This window comes from Eptesicus fuscus, chromosome 11 (genome assembly GCF_027574615.1).
Source record: "Eptesicus fuscus isolate TK198812 chromosome 11, DD_ASM_mEF_20220401, whole genome shotgun sequence".
Lineage (NCBI taxonomy): Eukaryota > Metazoa > Chordata > Mammalia > Chiroptera > Vespertilionidae > Eptesicus > Eptesicus fuscus.
This window is the reverse complement of record NC_072483.1, coordinates 57925991-57944855: the sequence shown is the minus strand read 5'-3', so window position 1 is coordinate 57944855 and position 18865 is coordinate 57925991. Positions and strand designations below refer to the sequence as shown.

At 50.1% G+C, this 18865-nt stretch overlaps 1 protein-coding gene across 3 annotated transcripts in view; it reads right to left on the bottom strand.

Moving 5' to 3' along the window:
• Nucleotides 1–922: 922 nt before the first annotated feature.
• HDLBP (high density lipoprotein binding protein) overlaps nt 923–18865 on the bottom strand; it is a 71530-nt gene continuing 53587 nt past the window's right edge. For all 3 annotated transcript variants that reach the window (XM_008138474.3, XM_028140830.2, XM_028140828.2), the window contains exons 13-28: nt 17620–17724; nt 17383–17496; nt 16479–16565; nt 16188–16319; nt 13802–14020; nt 10971–11192; nt 10659–10877; nt 9772–9910; nt 8065–8210; nt 6686–6790; nt 6276–6410; nt 5156–5299; nt 2499–2684; nt 1852–1968; nt 1575–1703; nt 923–1411 (exon numbers count right to left, since the gene is read on the bottom strand). In XM_008138474.3, coding sequence (XP_008136696.1) covers nt 1325–1411; nt 1575–1703; nt 1852–1968; nt 2499–2684; nt 5156–5299; nt 6276–6410; nt 6686–6790; nt 8065–8210; nt 9772–9910; nt 10659–10877; nt 10971–11192; nt 13802–14020; nt 16188–16319; nt 16479–16565; nt 17383–17496; nt 17620–17724 — 2286 coding nt within the window. In that variant the 3' untranslated portion in view covers nt 923–1324. The remainder of the gene's footprint in view (nt 1412–1574; nt 1704–1851; nt 1969–2498; nt 2685–5155; nt 5300–6275; nt 6411–6685; nt 6791–8064; nt 8211–9771; nt 9911–10658; nt 10878–10970; nt 11193–13801; nt 14021–16187; nt 16320–16478; nt 16566–17382; nt 17497–17619; nt 17725–18865) is intronic.

Sequence of the window (18865 nt, the reverse complement as noted above, 5' to 3'; positions counted from 1 at the left end):
AAAACTTGAAAGGGGCCCAGTCACCTCTACAGGGATAGAGGTGGGGATGGGAGACCAGACAACTTGGAAACCAAGGGCCAGTCTGTGGTTCTCACAACACCGCCTCGGCCACCTTTCCTCTCGAGCACACCCTCACCATGCTGGCTGGGGCAGGGCACCTTGTCTGGTCTGGAATGACCCACCACACCTGAGATAAGCAGACTCCCTTAGCAGGACCTAGTCCTCCAATCCAGGTTGAGTGACAGCCTCTCTCTACCCCAGGACCAGGAAGCTGCCTCTGAAGGCCGGCTCCCAGGGTCAGCACACAGCATCCATGTGTCCCAGGGCAGCCTGCAGGGTGGTGTGCGCACTCCCCACTCTGGACTTGCCCACTGGGCCACTTGCAAGTGAGGGTGCGACCCAGAGCTGTGACAGTCAGTGGACTCAGGCACTCGTGACCCGAGCCGTTGGAATCAAGAGGCTGAGCACCTGGGGCGGCACCACCCTCACCATGAGATCACTACCACACTGGCTCTGAGGTAGAAAGGAGACTGGACTAGGCATTTGGGGAGGGGCAGGAAAGCCAAAGTCAATGTGACAGGTCAGCTGGGAGGGGAAGTGAGTCTCCACCTCTCCTCTGCGGGCCACCTCTCCCCACATCCCTGTGTTTCTAAGCTCACACCAAACCCAGATGGTAGGTGCCTCACTTACAGGCCTTGCTCACCAGATGCGGGGACTCCGGTACCTGTGGTGCAGGGGCACAGACACTTGGAACCTGGTCCCCCCGAGTCCAGGTGCTCCAGTGTGCACAATGGGCCTTCCCCCCACCCTGTGGTCTGGGATGAGCGGGCTTTGGCAGTGGGAAGGAAGCGGACTGTAGTCTACAGAGGGCTGGTCTACAGGCAGAGGGGGAAAGAGAGCTGGGAAAGGAAGAGGGCAAACGTTTGGCTTTTCTAAAGTCAAGGAAATTTATTTCCTGAGGTCACGACACAGGAAGTGGGCTCAGCCCCCAGCTGTGCAGCACTCTTAGTGGGGCCAGGGCCTTATTGACATGCCGGTGGACCAGGAAGCTTGTCGTGAAATGTCCAATTGCCTCTATTAGTGTTTGAACCGTGGAAAGCCAGCCCATAGCCGGTGTCAAGGGCAGATCCTGAGCACGTGTTGGGCATTGGCCAGGCCCGAGGACCAGCTGCACACAGCGCCAGGCGCCCGGCTTCACTGCGAGACCTCGGGGAGGGGGGAGCGTCAACAATTTATGGAGGGTCCAGCTGCTGAGTCAGATTGAAACAAACCATTGTGTGGTGGGGTTTGGGTCAGCAGGCTGGAGAGGTTTGTTTTCTGATCATTATCGTTTGGGGCCCCAAGGGAGGGTCTTGGGGGCCACCTGAGCCCCAAAGCTGGGAAATTCTTCAGAGCTGCTCATATCCGGAGCCTGTGGGGACAGAGAGGGCACAGCTTTACTAAGCAAGTTTCACTCAGGCAGCTCCAAAATGGACCCACCCTCTGACCCTGGGCCCACCCACTGGCGGGTGAGTGTGGCAGGCGTCCCCACTTCCCAGGCACAGAGAGGGTACCCAGGATGAGCACCGTCTGACCTTCTCGCTGTTGTTGGCGGTCCAGGGAGCATCCCGAACCACAAAGCCCTTGGAAGGTGCCTTGGACTCCTCGTGGGCCGGGGGCTTCATGTACACCTGCAGGACCTCGCTATCCACCACGTCGGCTAGCTGTGGGCACAGGTGGGGTCAGCTGGCAGCAGTGATTCCCCGTGAGCATCTACTGTGCTCACCCTGCTTTCAGGTGCTGGGGGGCTCGCTGCACCTGGCAGGCATCTGAAAACACCTGCATGTGGCCTCACATGACCCCAGAACTCACATATTCTTCCTCCAGGTTGAGGATGTGGTCGATGGCCTCCTCCACGTTCTCTGGGAGCCCCGTCACGGTGACGCAGTTGGGGTCCGGGGCCCCGCTCTGCGGGAAGCGAATGTCCACCTGGAAGGAGCACACACAGCAGCTGAGGTGGCTCCAAGTGCCCATTAGAGGATTTTGGACTAAACAGTGGCCATCAGGTATGGCTGGAACGGTCCGTTTCTAGTGTTTTCCCTTTGGGTTCATGAAACCTAAGGACCTGGTTCATGGTCCCTCTTCTTCACGACATGTGAGACCAGTGCACTGCAGAAGCACTTGGTGTAAAGGCCCCAACTCCAAGATGCCTACACCTCCTAGGGAATGGCTGGGGTGGCTGGGGGCTAGTACAGGGCACTTACCAACGGCATCAACTACACATCTGTAACCCCACTTGACCTCACTGCCTTAGCGATAAGCACCCGAGCCTTGGATGTCCGCCCTTTCAGACCTCTGCTGGCCAGTGAGTGTGGTCAGCAGTCTCGGCAGGAAGACTGAGGCCCTGGTGTCCCTCACCAGCCCATGGAAGAAAGCTCTGACAGCAGGGAGTACACTGATCTCATCCTTGGGGCTTCCAGGACTAACATACACCCTTCACGGTGGGGCTGAAAACACACCTTGAATTCATCCATGATTTTGCGAATGGCTTTGCCACGGGCACCAATGATGCGGGCGTGGACACGGTGGTCTAGTGGGACATCCTCAGAAACCATCTGTTCAAGTTCACCCACAATTTTCAGTATGGCATCCCGGGCAGCTTCTGTGTTCTTTTCATACCCTGTGATGGTGATTTGGTCCTGTGGCTGAGAAAGGAGAATCCATCAGAAGAGGACATGTCCCAGGATTCCTGGCTGGGAGAGGCATACAGGGACTGGAGAGCATTAGCTGGATTGAAGGAGGTAGGCTTCAGTTCAAGGAGAAAGACTGATCCACTCAGAAGAGAAAGAAGGTGGAAAGAAACAATATCCATTTATTTAGCTCCTGCCCCCTCCCAGTAACACACAGGAAAAGAAAGAGCACCTGCCCACAAAGACATGGCAGGACACTAGCAGGTGAGGGGTCAGGGAAGGTCCTCCTGGGCCCCTCATCTGCAGGGGTCTCAGTGGAGACGACCGACCTGGAAGAAGGTGCCAGATGGTGTAGCCAGTACTCCATACCTGCAGTGCCCCGCCCGGGGTCTCTGATCATACAAATGTCCGGATGAGCACACCAGATTGGTAAAGAGTGAGCAGACAAACAGATAATTCAAGGCACAGAGAAAGAAATGGGAAAACAAAATAATCGCCTCAGACCACATTCTTTTTAAAATTTTATTTAATATATTTTATTGATTTTTTTACAAAGAGGAAGGGAGAGGGATAGAGAGTCAGAAACATAGATCAGCTGCCTCCTGTACACCTCCTACTGGGGATGTGCCCGCAACCAAGGTACATGCCCTTGACCGGAATCGAACTTGGGACCTTTCAGTCCGCAGACTGATGCTCTATCCACTGAGCCAAAACGGTTAGGGCGTCAGACCACATTCTTAACACATTGCGGGTGGATCAGGAGCATTCTTATGTTTTCATATTACAGTGTTTTACATAAATGTTAAAGGCACGCCTTAAAATTAAATACCCAGTGCATTTTTAAGTTATTTATTACATGTTCTTAAAAGCTAATATCTTTTTAAAGTATGATACTTTGTAAAATGTATTTTGTACTCGTTTAATAGAAACTTATCTGGCCACTGGGTAAAGCTAGCAATAAAACGACTTGTGCACAATGTGTTAAGGACAGAAAATAATATTATACATGCAAAAAAAGAGAACAGAACACAGTGTAAGAAAACCAGAGAACAAGAATAAACATCTGGAGCCCTGGCCGGCATGGCTCAGTGATTAGAGTGTTGGCCTAAGAACTTAAGGGTCACGGGTTCCATTCCGGTCAAGGGCATGTACCTGGATTGCAGGTTCCCTGCCCTGGTTGGGGTGCATGTGGGAGGCAACCAATTGATGTGGCTCTCTAACATCAATGTTTCTCTCTCTCCTCTCCCTTCTCTCCACTCTCACTAAAATCAATTGGAAAAACATCCTCCAGTGAGGATAAAAACAAAGAATAACCTGAAAATGGAATATAGGAACAGGAACTTAGAGACCCATCTGGGAGAGAGACAGAGAAACCCCAGGAGTCTAGGTGAAGAAGATGTAGGACAGGAGGAGATGACTCTACCAGGTCCCCACCCAGCAATGCCCAGAAACCCCCACCCCCAATTAAGGCATCATCCAGGGCAGTGCCAAGCACAGAACACAGTTTGCATAATTCTCACAGGAAAAAGCTGAGTATGAAAGATGTGGCTGACTGACCCTACTTGGCTCATGGGATGTCAGTAGTCTAAACACTACATAATGACTTTATAAAACCAATAATTATATGGGAAATTTGAAGGAAATAAAGGTGAGGGGTTGGAGAGAGCTAAATTCTCAAGATGAAGATAATTAACAAATCAAGTCAAAAATAAAAGAAGAACAGCAATATAAACATAATCCTTAGAAACAGAGAAAAACAGAAGAAAAGGCAGTGAACGCTGTACCTTGGGCAGGATCAGGGCAGGGAGCAAGGAAAAGGGATGCAGGGTCAGCACCTACAGGCCTGCCTCACTTTCTGAATGACCAAGACCCTGGAAGGAAGGCTGGGAGAGAAGCAGGCAGGAGGCCAGCAGTGATGCTCAGACACAGGTTGGAAAGACAGAGTATGGTGGGACCAGCCAGTCTGCAAAGGCTTGTTGGGATTTGCTGGCCAGAAGGTTCCAGGGTACCATTTCTGGGTGCTCTGCTGTGCAGCAAATACTGCAGGAGACCCAAGGAGAGACTGGGCTCCCTACCTCCCCGAGGGCCAGGAAGGGCCGAGAGGTAAGACAGGCAGGGGTGTTGGGTGGGGTGGGCCCAGGGAGGGCCCATGCAGTGCAGAGGGTAGAGGGTGTGCAGTTCGGCAGGGCTCCACCTGTGAGGACAACTGTGAGGACCCTGCCAGAGCCTCCAGATAGGCACAAGTCCACATGGCAACACATCCATGACAGGGAAACCTCACTCAGCTGGCACATGCCAACATGGGGCCCAAATCCGGAGCCAAACTCAATCCTCAAAGACCTGCCACTCTGGATCCTGCTCTCTAACCTCCCAGCTGAGCCCCTCCTGTTTGCCTGGTCACTGTTCCCAGGTCAGGACAAACGTCAACGAGAGTCCATCTGCCCCGAAGGACTCCAACATGCTATCTGACCCGAGAGGTCTCTTACCTGGTTCCCATCATCCTTATCAGGAAATTGGATGTTCACGTCATGCTCCAAGCGGATTTGGGTAATCACTGCCCCCTTTCTCCCAATGATTTTGGGATGATATTTAGGGTCGACAGTGACACTTAGCTTAAAACTCCTTAAAGCCTGTGGATGAAACAAGTGAGAATGAGGCAAAGGGTGGAACACTTGAGCCTTGAGCTTCACTTCACTGTCACATGTATCCACATGCCTCCACTCCAACCTAAACCTGGAAGGTGTCCTCTGTTACCACAGCAATAAGAACAAGCCATGGCTTTTCCACGCGTCTGTGCCACATTCCATCATCAGCTAGTGATGAAAACCAGAGCCTTGACCTGCACAACCAGGTCCACAGGGCCTTGAGAAAAGGACCGGAGAGGCCTGGATGGTAACAGGTGGAGCTGTGTGTTCCTAAGCTGTGGAGCAGGGGTCTGAGGAACAAGCATTAAAAAGGCCAAAAATAAAGGAGGAAACTGAAGTGGTAAGGGGCTATAGCCCCAATGTGTGTGGCCAGAAACCTGGTCAGAGGACAGACCCCAAAGTCAGTGCTGTGCCCAAGACAACTGTGCCACACTGACACTGCAGGATGTCTGAGCTCAGTCATGCCCCTCAGTGAAGAGTTGGTACCCTGCTTAATCTGCAACTACTAACAGTGCCCAGGACCTGCCCACTGTGCGTCACTCAGGTGACCCCCGGCTCCACCATTAGCGGGCAGGCGGGCCATCATTCCTCATCAACAGCAGGGACACCGCACCCACTCTGCGCCTCAGCATATCCTGGGGTCTCTCCAGCAACAGCTCTCAAAAGCTCTCAGAGGGCCTCTCAACCACAACTTCCCTATAAAGTTGAAGGCACCATCATGTCTCAGATGTACTTGGAAAGAACTTGCTAATAAACAAGCTACACTGAAGGAGTCCCTCAGCACTGTTCTGATAAAAACTCCCTACTTAGCAAGACCTCTGGACGTTGACTGGGTCTGCCTCCAGCCTCCTGATTTAACTGGTCGAAGTGTAGCCAGGGTGCTGGGTCTCTTAGAAGCCCCTGGTGATCCTCAAGTGTGACCACACTGAGAGAAGCATCCACAGCCCCACCTGGTGCTCACCCGGTCCTCCTGCTCTGCCTGCAGCTCCCGCACACGCTCCAGGAGCCCAGCCTTGGCCCGGTCCAGATTTGCAGCGAGGCCTGTGATGGCGATGACATCAGACTGCAGTTCAGGTGCTGGGACGTGTATATTCACCTGGTGGATACGGGAACAGACCTGATGTACGTGGGGGTCCCTCAGGACAGGAATGTGTCTATCTGGCTCCTCCAATGGTGAGCTTGGAAGCCAGGATCAACCTGCCTGTCACATTTGGCCAGGAGATACACCCGCAAGCTGGGGACAAGGAGGTTGGGTAGTGTGAAGTGTGATTGATAACCAAGAGCAGGAGGAGGGCACCTTCCCTGGGTTGAGTGTGTGACAGCTCACTCCCTACACCTGGTCTCCAGGGATAGGACCTACAAACTGCTCACCTCAAACTCATCCATCATCTTGCGGATCCCGCTTCCCTTCTGTCCGATGATGTACCGGTGAAGGTCAAAGGGCACCTCCACTTCAATGGTGACAGGAACCAGAGCCTACAGGGAAGAGGGTTGTCAGGCCCAGAGGAATGAGCAGTGACTCTGTGGGCTCAGCAACAGGACTTCATGGAGAGAAGTACGGTTCACGTCGGAACCTTCCACACTGTTCCCCCTGGACTGAGTAGGCCACTGCTAACCCCAGAGAAAACATGTGAAAGGGTCCAGTATTAATGCTGGCAGAGCAGCTTTCAGACCCTGGCCCCAAGCCTCTGCTCCTAAATACAGAAGGCCCCTTGTTGAAGCAAAACAAAACAAAAATCCAGGAAAAACAGGACTTGAGATAGGGGAGAGCCCTTAGACACTGCCCCAACTCCCAGCCTCACAGGTAAAAAATGGACTATGACCACCCCAGTCCTAACTGCCACCAATGGCACCAATGGGAGAGCTGTTTCTCACCTGTCTCTCGGCTCAGTGCAGAGGCTCTGTATACTGTGTGTGCAGCATTTAGAACAGCACCCAACATGTAGGTGGCGCTCAGTAAGTACTCACTGCAAAACTGACTCATCCTCACCCTAGCCCAGTGGTCGGCAAACTGCGGCTCACGAGCCACATGCGGCTCTTTGGACCCTTGAGTTTTTAGCAAAGGCCAGTTTAGGAGTACCCTAATTAAGTTAATAACAATGTACCTACCTATATAGTTTAAGTTTAAAAAATTAGGCTCTCAAAAGAAATTTCAATCGTTGTACTGTTGATATTTGGCTCTGTTGACTAATGAGTTTGCCGACCACTGCCCTAGCCAGTTTGGCTCACTAGATAAGAATGTAGGCCTGCGGACCGAAAGTCCCAGGTTTGATTCCGGTCAACGGCACATGCCCGGGTTGCGGGCTCAATTCCCCAATTCCCCAGTGAGAGGTGTGCAGGAGGCAACCAATCGATGATTCTCTCTCATCATTGATGTTTCTCTTTCTCCCTCTCCCTTCCTCTCTGAAATCAATAAGAAAAAAAGACAACCATCTGTAACAGTACAATTCATTTCAACAAAAACAAAACAAAACAAAACAAACACCTGACTCATCCTCACAAGTTCAAAATCCCCACTTCATGGAGAGAGACCCTCCAACTGTGCTCTCTGCAGCCCCCAGGCTTGCAGGCCCAGGCTGGGCCCATGCTGCTGCCAGGTCTGGGGAAGGAAATGCCACAGCCTGCAGTACACAAGCCACAGTTCTCGGATTTAGGACTTTATAAAAAGTGACTAGACCATGAGTCTGCCACTAGGGAAGCATCCCTCAGGTCACCACTCACCCCCAAGGAGGGGGAGGAGCCACACGCACCTCAAGGGCTTCCTTGGCAGCTTCACACTTTTCTTTGCGGCCAGAGATGATGATGATGTCACACCTCCTTGGAGAGCCAGGGTCAGCCTCTCTGCCCTCCCCAGCATCGTCACCGTTCTCCTGAACAGCTGGCTCCACACTATGAACTGGGGAGAGAGCAGAGGGACAGGTCACACAGGCCTCAGTCATACTGCCTCACCTTCAACATGGACCTGAGTACTCGAGACACAGGAACTGGTGGCAGGAGAGGTGAGAGTTGCCCACCGTGTTTGAGAGGGGAGGACAGATGTTCCCACGGCCCAGGAGACCTGGTCTGGGAGGAGGCGGTGGGAGGGGCTTGAGATTTAGGAGGGACAAGGTGACGCTGCACCAGCTTCTTCTGCTACGAAAAAGCAAGCCACAAGAATAAAGCAACCTGAAACAGGACACAGAAGCAGCTGGTGAGGCTCCTGTGGCCACACTGGGGACCATGTATGTACCCAAATTAAAACCAAAATAATACTCCTGGTGTGAAACAGAATGCAGTAGTCTGTATGATATAAATAAGTAAGCAGGCCTGACTGCCTAGAGCCATCATGATCCTGGATTAAAATTGGGGGACACTTCAAAACAGAAAATCTGAATGTCAACAATTAATTAATAACCCACATAATCAGATCTACAGATTCTGATGAACGTGCTAGAGTTATCGCAACTGATGTAAGAGAACATCCTTACTCTTAGGAAATAGCCACTAAGGAAAAGGGGCAGGTCTGAAAACAGTGTGTGAGTGAAAAGGGGTGGATGGGTGAGAAAGACGGGGAAGGTTTGAATAGTGAATACAAAGAATACATTTTTGTTCTGTTCTGGGCAATTTTTCTGAAGTGTGAAATTACATCAAAATTTAAAAAATAATTCAAGTGTGAAACATAAATGTGGCATGTATGATCTAACTAGTTTTCAACTCAAATTAGCCTATATTCCGGGAGAAGCAGAGGAGCTTCGATAGCCAAGACGAGCTGCAGCACCAAAATCAGAATACACCAGTGCACTCAACAGGCTGCAGGCCCCCAGCTCATCCCAGTTTGACCTGGTGGGTCCAGGGAGACTAGTCACAGAGAGAGCGCATTCTTTGTGACAATACAAGGAACACACAGAACTTACAAAGTTAGGTCTGAGACAAAAGCCAGATCCTGCTCATAGGTCACCCCCTACCCCATCCTATCCTGGGGACACAAAGCAGAACCAGATGACAAGCAAGATACTGGGAGCTGAAGGACTGTCCCAGAAGAGCAGCCAGTCACCCAGTGACATCCTTGGATGGGTCAGAGGCTGCTATCCCTTCTGTAGCTGGCTGGCCTTATGAGGCACAGGACCCACAAGGGGTCTGGAGATGGAGGCTGCTGTGCAGAGCAGGTGCAGCCTCACCACAGCTCTCAGAGGGCCTGTGAGGAGCAGGTACTTTCTCTCCTCTGGCCTTGTCATCAGCTGCAAGCATCTAGGACATCTGAAGGGTACCTTGTTACCCTAAAGCAACTGATGAGGCCACCACCTGGGGACCAGGGAGCCTGAGCCTCTGAAAGCTCCGGGTCCCCTGACACGTCCAGCACCAAGATGGACGAAGCTTCACCAGGAAACATGACAGCCACCTGTCCCCGCCTCTCCCCAGACCAGGACCATTCATATTCCTACCTCCCACCTAGCATAGAGCTCCCCGTGGGGACCCACCTGGGTTCTCCTCTTTGTCTGGGAATTTAATTTGAACATTATAGTCCCGAGTGATCTGCTGGATTCTGGAACCTTTGGGGCCCATGACAGAGCGATGGAATTTCTGGGGTATGGCACACTCTATGGTCACCTGGGCTTCCTGGGGGGAGGAGGGCACAGCAAGAAGAAGAAAAACAAAGGCAAAGGTTAAGGTTAACCACTTATGGTTGATTCCCGTTTACACCACCTTCCTCTGCAGCCACTTTGGGAGTGCAGACACCCCCTTTTCAGGTGAATCCAGGGCTCATCTTACAATGGGTTGAAGGAAGAAGGGTTGTGGGAGGGGCCACAAGGAGGCCTTCTGAAACGTTTCCCCAAAAGAGGAAAGTATCAATGGTTCATCCACACAAAACTACTCTGTTGCTTGCTCCCAACCAAAATTTGAATATAACATCTGATTTCTCTCCATACAGGGAGCCCCTGCCCCGATCCTGCAGGCAGGTGGCCATGTTAGTTCCAGGTGAGAGGGACCTGTAAATGCTGTGGCTGTGACTCCAGTTCTAAGGCTATGGCAGGGAAGTGCCAGGAGAGAGGAGGGCCCAGTTCTCTACAGCCTGGTTTGGAAACCCAGTGTGTCTATGTGACCTCTCCGTGGACTCCCTGACACACACCGTCAACCTCCTTTCCTCCCTTTGGAGCAGAGGAGGAGGGAAGGCAGCTGGTTCCTGTACACATGGCACTTTCACAAAATGGACAGCTAAGTTGCTTCTCACAGGCAGCCTTCACCCACTGAAGGAAGGCAAGGATGGGAGGGAGCCTGCAAACTGAGGGATATGTTGGGGGCAAGACCACTACCCAGCTTTGAGTGGCTGCCAGGCCTAGCACCCTACAAACTTCTGGGTGCTTACCAGGTCTTCAATGATCTCCTGGATGCGCTTTCTGGCCGCCTCCACACATTCCTTGGCACCCTTGAGAGTCACTTTGTCACTCTGTGTGCCAGACCGCGGGAAGCTAACCATCACCCCACCGTACTCCTCGGCGATTTCCCGCAAGACTTGGCCTCTTCGAATAACAAAATGACGGTGGTGCTTGGGGTCCACCAGCATGTAGTCTTCCACCACATTATCCTACAGCATGGAGACAAGAGAAAGAAAGTAAAGGACCAACGGTGAAGGCCCCATTCCCGATGCTCAGGTGGCCCCAGGGAGACCGGGCCTTACCAGGTTCTGAATCAAGGCCTCCAGCTCCTTTTGGGCCTCCTTGACAGCATCCTCTTTTCCAATGATGGTGATCAGGTCCTGGTCCTTGTCCTCTGCCGTTGGGAATATGATGCGGGCTCCGGTGGTGTCACGTACCTTGCGGATCTTGCCACCCCCTTTGCCGATGAGGAACTTGTGGTACTCTGGCTTGGCTCGGATGTCAACAGTGAAACTCTTGGTTTGCTGCAGAAATCAACCCCATATACATTGGCCCTGATGCCACCTGCCCGGCCACAGGAGCAGATGAACAAGAAGCCTGATAGGACAAGAGTGTGGAGTGGAACTTACCTCACACTGTCCCAACATCCTCTCAATGAGGCTAATCAAACCTCACCGAAAGAAATGCAGACCAACTGTCCTTGTACTTAGCTTAGCCTCAGTGGGAGATACCAAGACAGAGTATCAGACCCAGAGACCCATGCCTGTCGCTTATCAGCCATTACCAAACTCTGCCAGGCCCACATGGTGTGGGGTGCACCTGCACAGAACTATCAGCCCCTCCTCCCAACAAAGGTAGAGTGCTCTCTATCTAGGTATCCCTTTGCCAGTGCCCTGGATGAGCCTGCACACAGCCAGCAATGCCCAAACCTAAAGCTCAGAGACCCTAGCCAACCAAAACACCATCTGACACCAAGAAACTAGATTCAGCCCTGGCCAGTGTGACTTGGAGTGTCGTCCCATACACTAAAAGGTGGCGGGTTTGATCCCCAGTCGGGGCCTGTGCGGGAGGCAAACAATTGATTTTTCTCTCTCACATCAATGTATCTCTTTCTCTCTCCCCCTTTCCTCTCTCTCTAAATTCAATAAAAACAATTAAAAAAAAAAAAAGAAATTTGGGCCCAGGAAAGGCCCCACCACAGGAACCTTGCTACAACGCTAGCTACTCTGGCAGACTGATTCACCTGGAGGGACATGCTCCTCTAGACTGACTCTGCCCACAAGCAGGAAGAAGAAACACAAGGAAGAGCAAAGCAGGACTGCCGGATGCTAAGCAGCACACCCATATTTTGCCACCTTCCAAGTGCTGACTCCACAGAACACCACAGAGAGCCTCTAACTTCAGACAAATACTTGCAAACAGCAGCAATGGAAAGCTAAAAGGTTAGGCAAGCCCAGTCCAGCAATACAGTAAAGGATGACACAAAAAACCAAGTGGGGCCTCCCCCAAAATACAAGTTTGGTTAAACACTAAAAAAAAAAAAAAAAAAAAAAATCAACTCCTGCTACTCAACACATTGGAGCCCTAGTAACGCAGCAAGATGAGACACACAGGTGTACATAACAAAAGTGCACTGTCCACTCACAGATTATGTGTTTTACATAAAACTCACAAGAATCGCCCTAGCCAGTTAGGCTCAGTGGACAGAGCGTCAGCCCGCAGACTGAAGGGTCCCGGGTTTAATTCTGGTCAAGGGCACATACCTTGGTTGCAGGTTCCCCGGCCCTGGTCAGGGTGTGTGCTGGAGGCAACCAATCAATATGTCTCTCTTACATTGATGTTTCTCTCTGTCTCTCCCTCTCCCTTCCACTCTTCCTAAAAATCAATGGAAAAATATCCTCGGGTGAGGATTAACAAACATCTATCTATATATATAAAAAAGCCTAATATGCCACGCATCCGGCCATTCAACCAGTCGCTATGACGCGCAATGAACACCAGGGGGCAGACACTCCAACTGGTAGGTTAGCTTGCTGCTGGGGTCCGGCCTATCGGGACTGGGTGAGAAGGGCTGGACACGCACTGGAGCCCTCCTGTGGTCCCTCCCTGGCCCAGATTGTGCACCGGTGGGGTCCCTTGGCCTGGCCTGTGCCCTCTTGCAATCTGGGACCCCTTGGTGGATGTTGGAGAGGCGGTTTTGGCTGGATCCCGCAGGCCAGACTGAGGGACCCCAATGGTGCACAAATCCATGCACTGGGCCTCTAGTAAAAACAAAACAAAAACTCATAGGAATCCACACAAAAAGCTACTGGAACTAATAAGTGAGCTTTACACCAGATACACAAAACAAGGCCAATACACAAAATCAAATATATGTATTTCTACGCGCCACATTATGAATTACAAAAGTACCATTTATGATAGCATTAAAAAGCAAAATAGATGTAAATTGAGTAAAACATGAACAAGACCTGCATGCTAAGAACTACAAAATGCCAATGAAAAGTCAAAGCCTTAAAAAATTGACGAGCTAGACTGAAAGATTCAGAAATGCTGAGATTTCTCCCCAATTTCATCTTTAGCTTTGACATAATCCCAATAAAAATCCAAGCAGAATTTCCGCCCTGGAAATTTTCCAAATGCTTTTGGAAAGGAAAAGGGTCTGTAACAGCCACAGCAATCTGAAATGCAAAACGCTGCTGGACCCACCAGCTGTCCCGTCAAGGCAGCCACTCCAACCTGTGGTGTCCCCTGGAATGGAGCAGTGCCAACACACGGACTGGCAGACAGGTTTGACAAAGGGGCAAAGACGATCCAATGAAGAATGTGGGGGGCCGATGGGCAAAATGTGTTATTGCAGAAGTGGTCACACAAACACTGTTTGTGAACACTACATTAACAAGGGTGGATTTAACTGTATAAAAATACTTTTGAAGGTAAACAATAGGTTTCCTACTTTACAGACGTGGGCATCTGACTTTGAAAGGCTCTTCAGTAATGGCAAGATCAAAGAGACATAAAGGTACATGAAGTTTTCTGACCTGCCACAAAGAAAGGGTTTTTAGAGTTTCTATCCTGAAGAGGACACTTCTAGCAAGTAGCGCACAGTGACCCCTCCCGGGGTGGCACTCACCTTCTCCTCTGCCAGGTGCAGGAGCTGTTTCTTGGCCTTCTCCACATCTGAGGAAGGGCCCCTGATGACAACTGTGTCACTTCCAGAGCCTTCCACAGGGAAGTGAATGTGGACCCCGCCGCACTCCTCCATGATGGAGCGGATCAGGCGACCTTTCGTGCCAATGAGGGAGTTGTGCAGCTTGGCAGGGATGGAGACCTCCACCTCGGCTATGTTGGCCTGAAATCACACACGGCACAAGGGAATCACATTTTTGTGTGACAAGAGGGCGAGAGGAGAGTCAGCTATAGACGGTGTGGTGGGTATTCAATAGACCCGGTGCAGGAGCCAAAAGCATGCGTGTGTGTGTGTGTGTGTGTGTGTGTGTGTGTGTGTGTGACAAACGCACAGTGCAGAAGGGAAGTTGCGATGTCAGATCATAAACAGCACTGCTCCTTCAGGCCCTCTCTGGTTCAAGCAGTAAAGACAGGTTTGAGATGCTTACAGATCAACCTTTCCCATTAAACTCTATGAACAAGGACTCTGCCTCCTACCAAGATGAAACAACAGAGACTGCATTTATCTGCCACATGAAACAATGGTGTTCAAGATCCTGGAGACAAAAGCAAATGAGGTGATCCCTATGACTGCCCACTGGTTGAGCCCCTACATTGAGGACACAGAGCTGACAGTCCAGGAAGATCAAGGTGCTAGGAGCTGGTGGGTCAGAGCCCAAGAAGAGAGAATGTGGAGAGAGACTCCCACACTGACACATGTAGGGAGACTGCCTGGGCCAGGGAAAGAACCAGAAGAACGAGAGAACACGGGGACAGCAACTTGGTCAGTGTCCACAAATATGGGACTCTGGGCGCAGTACTCAGAAGGGTCTCACCTCAAGAGGGAACAACTGGGACTACACCACCACCCTGGCTCCACCTAACAAGTCCAAAAAGGAGCCAACTGTTTCAAAGTAACTTAACAAAGCATAAAGGTATTTACAGAAACCACAAAAGTATCCAGCATCCACCAAAGTAAACTTCGTAATGTCTGGCATAATAAGAAAAATACTGGATATGCAAAGACACAGGGAAAAATCCCGCAACCAGGATAAAACGATCAAAAACAACCCAGGAATAACACAAAAGTTAGCAACAGTGGGTCAAGGACACTAAAACAGGTATTTTCACTATACAGCATACAGTCAATGAGCCAAAGGAAATGACTCAATGTGTCAGGTATAAAACCAAAAAAATTCAAATTGAACTTCTACAAGTGAAAATAGTATCTGAAATGAAAAATATACTGGATGGGGTTACAGGCAGATTAGACATTGCAGAAAACTAATGAATTAAAAGAAATTCATGAAGAAAAATTTAGCACCCTCCCTCCCCACTCAAATAAACAGAGCCAGTGAATGGTAGGATATCATGCTGCCTAACACTCAGTAATTAGACTACCTGAAGGGGAGGACAGAAAAAACTATTAAATAATGACCCTAATTTTTCCAAATTTGATGAAAACTCTAACCTCAAATATCTAAGGAGTTCAATGAACTCCAAGCAAAGAAACAAAGAAAACTACAAAGCTGGTGATACAATAAAAAAATAGCCATAGGAAGAACTAGTCTGTGCAGACGAGTGAAGCCAAGGATAATGTTGTATGTCAATTACATCTCAATTAAAAAAAATGAAGTACTGATATACATAACATGGATGAATCTCAAAATAATTATGCAAAGTGAAAGCAACTAGACTCAAGAATAGATACTCTGACTCTCTTAGACAATCACATGAAAATTCAAGCTCACCTACTTTAACAAAGCAGACTGGGGGTTCAACAGACACAGTGGGGGAGCTTGGAGAGTGATGCTGAGCAGAGGTGCTAACTGGTTTGGTTCAGTGGATAGAGCATTGACCTGCAGACTGAAGGGTCCCAGGTTCAATTCTGGCCAAGGGCACATGCCTGGGTTATGGGCTCAATCCCCAGTGGGGGACGTGCAGGAGGCAACCTATCAGTGATTCTCTCTCATCAATGATATTTGTATCTCTCTCTCTCTCCCTCCCTCCCTCACTGAAATTAATAAAAATGTATTTAAAAAAGGGGGAGGCATAAGGCAGTTTTGGGGGTGATGGGTAAGTGCATTATCTTGACTGTAGAGGGGATTCCAAGGATATATACATATGGCAAACGTATCCAACTGCACACTTAAAATGTTGTTTTTTACATATTCATTTTTCAAAAATTGGGAAAAAATATAACACCTTCAGGACATAAAAATTTTCCAGCACCCAAGTCAAATGCTACTACTGCTTAGGACCATCAGTTAGCACTGCCAGAGATCGCTCTGGCCCTCCTGTCCCTTCCTGGTCCCAGGCCAGAGCCTGTCCTATAGCCAGCTCCACATTACCAGGTCTTTCTGGATGGACAGGATGCGGCTCCGGGCAGCCTCGCAGTTGGCCCGCTTGCCCGTGATGATGATGGTCTCCGAGTTGCTATTTTCTGCTGGAAGGTCGATCTTGGTATTGCTTTCTTCACGAATCTACGAGGAGAGACGCAGTGAGAAGCAACTACCATTGAGACACCCGGAGCCCAGAGCTAGAAGTAAGGCCCCTCCTTCAAATTTAAAGCCAGAATGGCACAGGACCAGGTGGGGCAGGGTGAGAGGAGCCACGATTCCGGGGACAAGCCGGCCAGTCACCTTTTTAATGTTTGCGCCTCCTTTCCCAATGATGTTCTTGTGAAACTGCTTGAAGATCGGAACAGAGATTGAATAGCTATTTTCCACCTTAAAAACAAAAGAGATGACTGTTATGGAAGACTTTGTCCTGCGTCTCTCTTACTTTCTGACCTTTAGAAGTCTGTCACAAGGATGGGTGAGATAACTATTCAACAACTAACTCACCTGGCCTGTCACAGTTGACAGGTGCGGGCCCCCTTTTATAAAAAGCGGACTGCCACAGACCCTACAACCTGTCAGATGCGTGTTCCACAATCCAGAAGCAATCAAGCCTACCCAGGTGCCCTCAATTGGCCCTCTAGGGTAAAAGGGAGTGGGTGCCACTACAGGAGGAGAGCAGGCTGGGGGTGAACAAAAAGAGGATTAAGCTCAGAACACCCAGCTCTACTGGGCAGCAGGACGAGCCCAGTGCTAAGGAGCCCACGCACCCCCTCTCCCAGGAGGTCACAAGCTAAATGCATGCCCACAGGGAGCACAGAGCAACTTGCAGCCTCTCCATCAATCGCCTCCTCCCTTTCTAGATCTGAGGAAAGGAATAATCCATAAATGACACTACTTGTACATGTCTCTCTCCTCACTGGATGGGACAGTTTCCTAGGTGTCTGAAGACCCATGAAGGAAATAAGGTCACTTGGCATGGGACATAGAGGATCTCCCACTTTAATTCCATGGAACACTCAAGTTGTGACAATTTCTGCCAGTCTAGTATCAGGTGTTGAAAGGTAGCATCACGACTTTGTCCCAAGTCCCTGAGATGGTAGACTCACCTAACGCCCAAGTGTGCTCCCCGAAGCAGGGTCCTGATGGCACACGTCCCCCACCCTCCCATCCTCCCACACAACAAAGGATGAAAAGCATCTCCTACCAAATCAGCAACCATCTTCTGCATGTATTTTGTACATTTTTCCACCTCATTCTTGGGCCCTCTAAGTTGGACAATATCACTTTTTTGTGCTGGGTCTGGAAAGTTGATGATAACCTGGAATAAATCATCAGGAGACCAAGTTTGATTATTGGTGAGAACATTAAAAAACTGAATACTCCCAAGTGCCAATCAGACCGCTGCCTGAGGGTTAGCAAAATAAGGCTCCTGGGAAACTACCTCTGGGAATTTGTCCCGAATTTCACGAATCCGTTCACCCTTCTGCCCAATGATTGTGCGATGAAATCTCTGCTCAATGATTAGATCCTTGGTACGCTCGTTTTCCTGAAAATACATGGACAGGAAATAAATGCACTTACCATAAGCAAGGTGAACAACCTCCCTCACAGTAGGAGGCACCTGGGAGTCCAGGGAGGTAGTGCCAGGCACACTGGCCAGTAGACAGCACACACTAGATTCCTGCCTTCTCCACCTGCCACACAGTGTGCTGCCGTGGGTGCACATTGTTCTCCTGAACAAAGTGTAACGAAAGAACTGAGTGCAGACCCCTCCAACTAAAAGTGCTACCGCAGGTGCCATGTTTACCAGAGCCATTCACTCAGTGCTGTGTTTTAACAAGAACTGAGGCCTGACACTGCACAGCAGGGAGTGACCACTACTCACCATCAGGAGGCTGGGATGACTGCCCGTGTGCATTAAGAAAGAATCACTCGCCCTAGCTGGTTTGGCTCAGTGGGTCGAGTGTTAGCCTGTGGACCCAAGGGTCCTGGGTTTGATTCCAGTCAAGGGCACGTGCCCAGGTTGCGGGCTCAATCCCCAGTAGGGGGTGTGCAGGAGGCAGCCTATCAATGAATCTCTCTCATCATTGATTTTTCTATTTCTCTCTCCCTCTCCTTTCCTCTCTGATATCAATAAAAAAAATATATTTTTTATTTTTTTAAAAAGAATCTCTCAACATGGTCCTCTGTCCTCCGGAGCAGCAGTTGCCAACCGGTTGGCGACCGCTGCTCCAGAGGGCCCGTTAGGTCAGAAGATATATAAGCAGGGGTGAAAAGCAGGGAAAAACACTACCTATCTGGGAGATTCTGGAGCATCAGGGTGACAGAGAAATGAGTGGTCAGCACTCTAGTAACTAGACTCCAGAGCAAGGGACCATGGATGGTCAAGATGCAGAGCTGGCTGATGCAGGGGAGAACCGAGGACACTCCCAGGCTGAGGAGTGAGCTAGGGATAGCCAGAGAGTGGCAGAAGGCCATGCCAAGTCCTGGACTACAGCTGTGGCCACAAAATCACTACATAAAACTGGCCTCCAATTTGGGGCTCCTGGCATGGGTAGTGAAAACATCTACAAGCATGTCAAACTCGTAGCCCTCAGGCCACATGCAGCCCACAACAAATATTTTTGTGGCTCAGCCAATATAACGGTATGCAAGAAATGTTTTAATAAAAATTTCATAACTTAATT